This window comes from Phoenix dactylifera, chromosome 2 (assembly GCF_009389715.1).
Source record: "Phoenix dactylifera cultivar Barhee BC4 chromosome 2, palm_55x_up_171113_PBpolish2nd_filt_p, whole genome shotgun sequence".
Lineage (NCBI taxonomy): Eukaryota > Viridiplantae > Streptophyta > Magnoliopsida > Arecales > Arecaceae > Phoenix > Phoenix dactylifera.
The window spans coordinates 26,688,011-26,696,956 of NC_052393.1; the positions used below are offsets into that span (position 1 = coordinate 26,688,011).

At 37.2% G+C, this 8,946-nt stretch overlaps 1 protein-coding gene across 1 annotated transcript; it reads right to left on the reverse strand.

The window, feature by feature from the left end:
* Positions 1-1,634: 1,634 nt before the first annotated feature.
* LOC103714514 lies at positions 1,635-6,672 on the reverse strand. The gene is made up of 4 exons (XM_039123805.1): positions 6,514-6,672; positions 5,540-5,972; positions 4,509-5,278; positions 1,635-3,601 (listed from the first exon to the last, which is right to left on the reverse strand). The coding sequence occupies exons 2-4, from the start codon at positions 5,936-5,938 to the stop codon at positions 3,523-3,525; spliced, it is 1,248 nt and encodes a 415-aa protein (XP_038979733.1). The 5' UTR covers positions 5,939-5,972; positions 6,514-6,672; the 3' UTR covers positions 1,635-3,522.
* Between the last annotated feature and the right edge of the window lie 2,274 nt (positions 6,673-8,946).

Below are 8,946 nucleotides of genomic sequence, written 5' to 3' on the forward strand. Positions count from 1 at the left end.
TTAATGGTCTCCAATCCTCCTCACCCTTAGATATCATCAAAACATATCTCAGTTCAAGTACAGAGACGTCCTCCAATGCCTCTCTTCTCCGTTACTTACCATCCCTCCCCAAATACATGCCCATGCTTCTCTAACTCACCACAACTTCTTCACCTCCAGCACCCATATAAGCATCTTCAGCAAGCGATTAATATGCATAAGGTTCAATCTGATGAAAATTCTTACATTTAATTGCATTGATAACCTATTTGGGGGTGCTCTAATTGAAGACATAGAAATGTTGCTGTCCTTGATCACACGAGTAAAACTAGCAAATCTAGTTTGTTAATTTCATTTTGAGGGTTCTGGGAAGCAACCTCCCAACTTGGGAACTGAAACTCCTTAATATAGGAGTCCTTAAATACCACACAACTTTCCTGTTCAATGGAATGGATAAAGCATGGCAACATCTCCCTCCTAATATAGGCTCTAAGACCAGAGCTGACAGCGTCACATTAGACGAATTAGCAAATACATTTACATTCATATACGTTGTCACAAACATGTTACCCTAGCATGATGAAGACCACTCATCAAATTAACCTTACAGATGGCTGGGAGATACTTCTCGTTCAACTTTTATCATCTCTTCCTATTTATAAAATCTGTCTTAATCACTTGAGCGATCCTCGACACAAGTCCTATGATCTCAGCTTGCCCATTTAATTTCATCTTAGTAAACATAATCTTTCAGCAATCTGACACATCATACTAAATCAAAATAAAGATCCATTTTAGTCAACCGATCTCTAGAAGACTTAAGGTCAAACTACCCATCAAAAGATGGATATCTTGATATATATTTCCTTAAAAATGACTTATACAACCAATCCCTACAATATTCCCTTCAAACATTTTTGTCTATGGATATATTTACACTTATTGCTTGACAACTGAAGAGCTTAAGCAACCAGTGAAAAATATCCATTAAACAAAAGAAAAGATAAAGCCACTGTCATTTCTGAATACAGATTCTAAATTGGATCATTTTGTATAAACTTTTGAAACAGATAAATGAAATGGCTTGTATTGGTTATAATCTTTTCCCTAGAAATGCTAAGCAGACCTTTCTTGCCAGATTTTCAATAACTAATCTAGAAAGCATATAAACCAAATGCTTCTTAAGTACTGGATGAAGTTTTCATAATATTCCCATTCATAACCTCTCATGCATTAAGCTATGCCAAACTATTGCACACCTGATCTAAATTTGTTTCTTCAAATTTTTTTAAAATCCGCTGGACACCTGTGCAGTTTTAATTTCAAGTTTGTTTGATACTACAGAGTAGATAGAGAGAAGGTTTGAGAATAAACGATTTTAAAATCTACATTACATGGGATTCGACTAAGATCTTTTGCGGTATTGCAATCAACTTCCACCTTGTAGTACACAACTCACAAGAATGCAGCTAGTCCAAAGAAGAAATGACAAAAGACATAGGAAATACCGACAAATCATGATTTGCTCACTTATTTGTCAGGATAAGATGAAAATGCTGCAACAATGAAATATGAAGTGTGTAACAGGTGACATAATCATCAACATCCTGGACCTGTGGCAAGCTTGACAAGCCTCCAACTTTAGGCCTGAAAAATACACAAGGGATATAAATATATTCTAAATGCAAAATCGTTAAGAGTTTCAGATCCTATGGATGATGTTAAAGTTCTCTAAGAAATATCCAACAATCAGACTGTTGAGATAACTGAGCACAGAGAAGCTACTTATACATAAGGGATTGCAAATGAATTAATCAATAAATCTGCACTCAAGAAAATAAAGAAACAATTTAAAATTTTCTCCTGAGACAATTGGCACACATTCACATATGACAGTTCAAAATGTTCTCAGCAACCATGGACATCTTGAAACCTGCCAAATTCTTATCTGAATACCCATGATTTTAAATGTCAAGAAGAACCCCATCCTTTTCCTATAAAGTGCATGCAAGCAAGAAAGCACATGCACACAAATACGCCAGCCACAATATTTAGATGTCCATCTTAACAAAGCTTCTCGAGCAATAAGTGCCCTCCTTCAATCCAGGCTATTTCCTTGCTTTATGGAAAGGTATATTGTACAAAATTCCTGCCACAGCAATGTTGTCTTAACCTCCAAATACAAAACTTGCAGACATAAATTCAATGCCTGTCTTACAATGCTAAGGAAGAATGAGAACAAAAATAGAACAAAGGTATAAGAAAACCCTGCAATGGCAAGGGAATGACATCATCACAACTATGATGAGTAACAGACAGATGTACAATGCCTTAGTTATTACACTACATCTTCATCATTTGATCTATGAAGCATAATGCAGACATTAGTCATCGGTGTTTGTTGCTCATAGCTAAAGGGTCCAGATGCATAGAATGCCAACAGAGCAGAATGATAGGCATGTAACCGTATACAATGAACTTCTGCTTCCAATTCCTCCTTTGTACAAATAGAAAGATCTCTTAGTAAAAAACTATATCTGATTCATCGTGACCCTTATTCAATGGTATTAAAAATGGCACTGTTTGACGACTTTACATGTTCAGATTTCTATATCTTGTTCTATTACAATGAAAAGCATGTAACTCTATACCATGAGTTTCTGCTTCCAATTCCTCCTCTGTTCTCCCCTCAGTAAATAGATAATTTGATTCATCTTGACCTTCATTCAATTGTATAGGAGTGTTATAGTTTGACAACCATACATGTTCAGATTTCTAAATCTTGTTCTCTTATAATGATGTCCACTGAGGGAAACAGCAGTAGTTCATCCCCAGCTGGTTGCTCCGTTGTAGCCCAAACCCCACCCCCACCCTAGAAAAAGGGGAAATATGAAAGGACAGCCCTATAGGGAAAACAACTTTTTTGTTATCAAACTTTTAAGCAAACATACAAAATCATTTTGTATTGCTTCTGATCTTCTCCTCTGGTATCAGGAAGCATACCCTTTCTCATCAGATATTCAATAATCTAAGAAACGCATCAAGAAAAAGAAATATTTTTTTCAGAATGTTGTGCACATTTTCATGCCATTGCTATTCATGTGCTGCCATCCGCTATGTTCTGTTCAAAGTATTATGGATGAATATTCCTTGCTTCTAAAGTTTCACTTAGAAGCTTCTAGATCTAAACCAATGCGTCCTCTTTAAGGTTTGCATGCCACTCTTAACAAGAGTAAGGAAGCCAAAATATGCATCAGATTTGTTATAAATCTTAAGCCCAAAAAAAGTCAGCATTTTAAGTTTCTAGGTGCCTGTGACATGCACACAGCAGAGCCAGTACAAGCAAGCTATGAAATCTACAAGGTAGATAAGGAGAAGGTTTCGGAAATAAAAACTTGGAAGATCTCCAAATCATGGGATTAATTTATAGATAATTACCATTTTATCCCAATTTCCACCTGTAGTCATTACCACATGCACAGCGAAACTCAAATGCAAGCCACAAAAGATATAGAAGATACCAACTAATCATCGTATGCTGACTTATTTTGTCATCCTGGCCCTGTGCCAAACCCCATCATCCTGGCCCTGTGGCAAGCTATACAAGCCTCCAACTTTGGCCCTGAAAAACACATTGGGAGTATCAAATACATCCTCAGCATGGAATACTTTTATAGGGCCAGATTCTATGGATACCATCAAAGTGCTCAACTATAGATATCATTGATATTTATGGAGCACAGAGAAGTGGGTCATACTCGAGATTTCATATTAATTAAAAAAATGGACTTCAATAAAATTGAGCAAAACAAAGCAAAGGAAACCGATGAATACCACAACCCTGAACATGACCTACTAAGATTGTTTCCTTGAGCATGAGTTACACAGTGTCAGGCACAAATTCACATATTGAGGGTTCAAAATGCCCTGTGAACCTGCCAAATTCTTACATAAGAATTGCAATTGAATTGAAAACAGCTCTAACTTTTTATTTAAAAAGGGCATCAGTAATAAGAGAGCACAACTGGTTAATTGTACACTTTGAAAAAGCCTCCGGAGAGCAAATCAGGTAATGACTGCCCTAGATATCTTTCAGGCTTAAGCTAACATAGAAGCATAACAACAAGTATCTAAAATAGCATAATCTTTCGACTATTTACCGTACACCTTGCTGAAGATCATCCCTTTAGTAATTGTTCAAAAATTTCACCATAAAATAAGTCTATACAATATAGCCGAAATAATAAGTATATGACAAGACACAGAAAGCTAACTCAAAGCCTTCAAGTCTAAAATATTTCATTGCTTTGTGGAAAAGTTTTATCATACAAAAAATCTTGCCACAGTAGTCACTGTCTTATCCTCAAAATTTGAATAGCCACATAGTACACATTCAATGACTGATTTACAGGGCAATGGAAGAATTAAAGCAAATGAAGAAGACAGTAAAGTACAAAGAGACCTACAATGAGCTATGGTTTGTGCCGTGAAAACTTTCAAGAATATCTGTTTTGGCAGATGCTAAATACCTTAGCTCCGATAGATGTTCATCATTTGATATTCGGAGCATAAAACGAAGATTGGTTATCAACACTTCTTGCTCCCAACTTAAGGGCCCGGATGCATACAATGCCAGCAAGGTGCAACGATAGGCATGTAACTCTAAGCGATGAATTTCAGCTTCAAGTGCCTCTTTTGTATGAAGAGGAAGCTCTCTTCCTGATGCACAAGGAGATTCAGCATCATTGCAATTACTACCCAAATCATGGATTGGGCTGTATATAGGATAGAGGATGGACCTATATGGACTATTGCTAGGACTGCAACTACCAACAGAAGATGAAACACTTTCAGCATCATTAGGTTCTATGCTTTCTATGAAACGATAGCCAGCACCAGCAGGTGGTTTTTGATTGTGCATGCCCATTTCACAAACTTTGTGGTTTAAGAAAGCATGCATGTATTTTTCACCAAGCAATTTACATGGTGAAGCAACAGCATCTACCTTTTCCAGTAATTGGGATGAATGTGCAGTAGTCACTTGCCGGCAACATCTCTCTTTCTCAACTGCTCTCATCTTTCTTCTGGATCCAGTGCATGAGTCAACAGGAGATAGACAGAAGTGTGGTCTTTTCTTCATGCATCTTGAGGTGGGTTCCTTAGCCCTGTTATTATTTCCAGTACAAACATGGTCATGTCCTCCATATTTTTCCAACTCTATGCATGACTGCATTAACTGACTGAAATTTCTGGTTTTTGTCTGGCTTTTAACAAGTGCATCATTGGATCTTTCAGCTTTCTGCAAGCAAGTGATAAACCAATCAGACATCACCAACGGACAAGACAATAAGCTAGACAGCCAGCTTAAAAATGAAGAAAACAAGTTAATATCAAATATGTTCAACATGACTTTAAGAAAATTGAAAGCAATCAAAGCAAGATCAATACTGAGAGCACGGATTTAAGAAATTTCCTGTGTGCACTCTTGTAGCATGATGGGAAAAAAGGTGATGCATCCAATGAAAAATAATCTACAAAGAACAAGAGCTGATCATATTACCTTCTGGATCACAACCCATTTGCTGTTTTGCCAAGACAGTCGCACCCTAAGGTCAGATATATGAACTCTAAACTGCCTCGAGGATCCAAGAAGTCTGACAAAAAAGCAATTCCCACCAACAACTCTCGACACTTCTCCAAGCTTCCATGAGTTATTCTCATAGACCTCCACAATGTCACCAGGAACCCAACTCCTTGGACACTTAACAGGAGGAGGGCATGGTCTGATAGCCTTTCTTGGTACTCTTTCCACGACCCCATCCATATCCGGCGAGTAATGATCATATTTCACGCTGTACGTATGACCATCCCCCGAGATGATCTCTGCACCCCACCAGGAGCCTGAGGGCACCTCCCTCTTCCTCAAGACCTCCACCTTGCACCCTTTCTTAAATCTCATCGGTGCAGTGATGTCAAAACCAAATTTCCAAATCCTGATGCAATAAAAAGATAGCAAATGAGACCAAAATCGAACAATTCAAAGATCCCTCAAATACAACACTGATAACCTCATAATCAAATCAAGGAGCATCCATTAAAGATTATCCACATGAGTCAGAGGAAAACTTCAGGAAAAATGAAAGGGTCAAGACTAACAAGCAAAACCGGTCCTAAACCCCAACAAGAACAATGCAGAAAGAACATATAACATCAACCGAAGCCAATCAAAACGAGAATAACTAAAAATTCAAAAACAAAATCTTTGGAGACATATATATTGATTAGTAGGGAGGAAATCAATGATCTATTGAAGAGAACAGAATCAGTACAAAACTGATGACATACGATCCAAATTCCACAAACCAAGAAGCGTTAAAACATCATACCATGACAGAAAACAGCAACCTCAGAGAAATTACAAAATCCTAATCTAAAAGGAAAAAGATCGGAACATAATCGGTTCAAAGTCGGAATCAAATATCATATTTTACTAAGATAAATTTCGAATAAGATTCCGACGAGAAATTTGCCGACCTTTCGTCCACGACGAACTCGGGAGATCGATCCAAGCGAAGAACAAAGAAGAAAAGGTAGAGATTTTTTTGTCTCCTTCTCCCTTCCTTTTTTTTTTTTTGGGTACACACCCCCTTCCTTTTTCCAATCTCCTCTCTTCCTCCCAGAGAGTAATTTTGAAATTTTTTATTAGTTGGGATTTTAAGGGGGTTAGGGGAGGTATGAAACGGAAAACTGGCCCATCCATCTCAACCGTCGGATCTCCGTTGGCCTCTCTCTCTCTCTCTCTCTCTCTCTCTCTCTCTCTCTCTATATATATATATATATATATATATATATATATATATATATATATATATTATGGAGATTACGGTCGGAATAAATGGGCATATAAAATACTAAATTTTAAATAAACTTGGCATGACATCATGAGTAAAAATGAATATAGTTTAAGCTTGAGGCTTTGCCCGTGGTCAGCTCGAGCAATGACCCTTCCGTCTATCTTCATTAAAATAAAATCTTTTGAAGACTCTGATGGCCTCCAACATAAATTTCTTTTGATGTTATTTTGACTTCAACAAAATTCAGAGGTACCAACCAACCCCCATCCTTTTCCTTCTCCTCTCACCCTTAGGTTAAAAATAAATAAATAAATACTTAGATTATAGGTCAATGGTGGCCTTAGAGCAAGAGTCCAGCATGAGATGCTGCTTTATTGGAATTCATTTTAATAATTCTCATGGCTTGAAACAGATTTCTTTGATGCTGCTTTGTTTTAAATAATGCAAACAAAACACAATTTTAGAGATAGAGCCCTCACATTATTAATTGCCTAGGAGTCATAATTTAGCACCAAAAGTTGTCGTTCACGATATGCAACTTCGCTGATATTTTTTCTCTTTTTCTGATAGGATGGCATGATTACACAACCCTAGCATAAATAAAACCCACATGATTTAAATCCTGCACCACACAACCTAATTCTAAGATCATCAATCCTCTATGGTTTGTTATATGGAGGCGTTACCCAATCTGCAGCATTGTTCATCTTCTTTCAACATATATGAATTGACATAAAGAAGTTCAGCATCGAACATATTTTTCTTTAAGTCCTACAAGATGGGATGAGCCTCATCCTGAGTTGCTAAAAAGTCAGAGATCCCAGTGATGATCGTTGTGAAGTCCCCTTCCAAAATAATGTTTGGAGCTTTTAAGCATAGTGACAAGCTCCCCTTTGTTATTTCAATGACACCAAACAATTATAGAGATGGCACCCACCAATTCCCAGCTTCTGCAGTCTACTTCCTTTTCCATCAAAAAAAAAAAAAAGGATCATGACATAAGGCTACATTCAAGCCCAAGAAGATAAAATGGCAACATAAACAGAACATTAAATATTGGCTCCAAAAAATATAGAGCATTAAAGAAAGGGAATTGAATGCCCACCTATTAAACTCTTTCCAATTCATTAAACTATGGGGAGAAGAGGAGAAAGGAGAAAGCAGAAAGCGAACCACATAAAAGAGGTAAACAAAAATTTACACAGACCAATTATAAAAAAAGAATCCATGTGTCTAGGCTTGCTTTCTCTAATAATGGAGCCCTCTGCTGGCTGCCTCACTGGAAGAACAGAGCACAAGGTCAAGGAGACAAGGACATAGAGATAATTAGGAACCCGGTGGGGGAAATGCAGCAAAGAAAATAATGCTTGATGCACCCATGGGTGCAATCTTAGGTCTCCTATCTCGGTACAGATATGAGTGCAAGAAAGAAGTGTGGGAGAAATTAGCTAGGGACAAGTTCAAAATAACTCCCAAGTGCATGAGTTTCCATGTGTGAGAGAGGGAAGAGGGTGCAATGGATGACACAAGTTGCATGCATTAGGTGGCAACAAAAGCTTTATAGGGGAACAGAAGGAAAAAAAGCACTTTAAACTGAACTCTACAATGTGAGCGAACCTCGTATGAGCACAAAATCTTAGGCGAAGGGAAAAATTATCAAGAAACTTCACAGAAAAATTAAAATGGGAGCCAAGTTTTGAGGAAGTTTTCATAAGATATATCACCTTGACAACCTTTTTCAGCAACCCTTAATTTCCAGATTCCTCTCTACTCTAATGTCCATATACCATCACAGAGGGTGTCCATACTTGCATTTCTCAGCTAAAAGTGGTGGTTAAAGTAGATGGAATATATTCCCTCAAAAGATAAGATAATGAATCCACTTGAGCCTCATGATTCATGAGGGAGAAAAGGAATACTCACATGTGACACATCACATGAAATTTAAGCCAATTTTGTGCATTAAATAGATATAATTTACTGTTTATTCTTTTAATAAAGAAGAGGAGATATCAATTTAATAATAAGGTATTAGAAAAAAATGGAAAGAAAAGAAACTCTAGATCCTCCTTTTAGTGACCTCCTAGCCCATGTACAAAACAATAAAAGTGTC

Excerpts from the sequence above, each read along its gene's own strand:
- LOC103714514 (XM_039123805.1), bottom strand. The coding sequence starts at position 5,938 with ATGAGATTTAAGAAAGGGTGCAAGGTGGAGGTCTTGAGGAAGAGGGAG. Across the intron at positions 5,279-5,539 it reads AATGGGTTGTGATCCAGAAG|AAAGCTGAAAGATCCAATGA; the intron begins GTAATATGATCA and ends ACTTGCTTGCAG. Across the intron at positions 3,602-4,508 it reads GAACATCTATCGGAGCTAAG|GGCCAAAGTTGGAGGCTTGT; the intron begins GTATTTAGCATC and ends TGTGTTTTTCAG.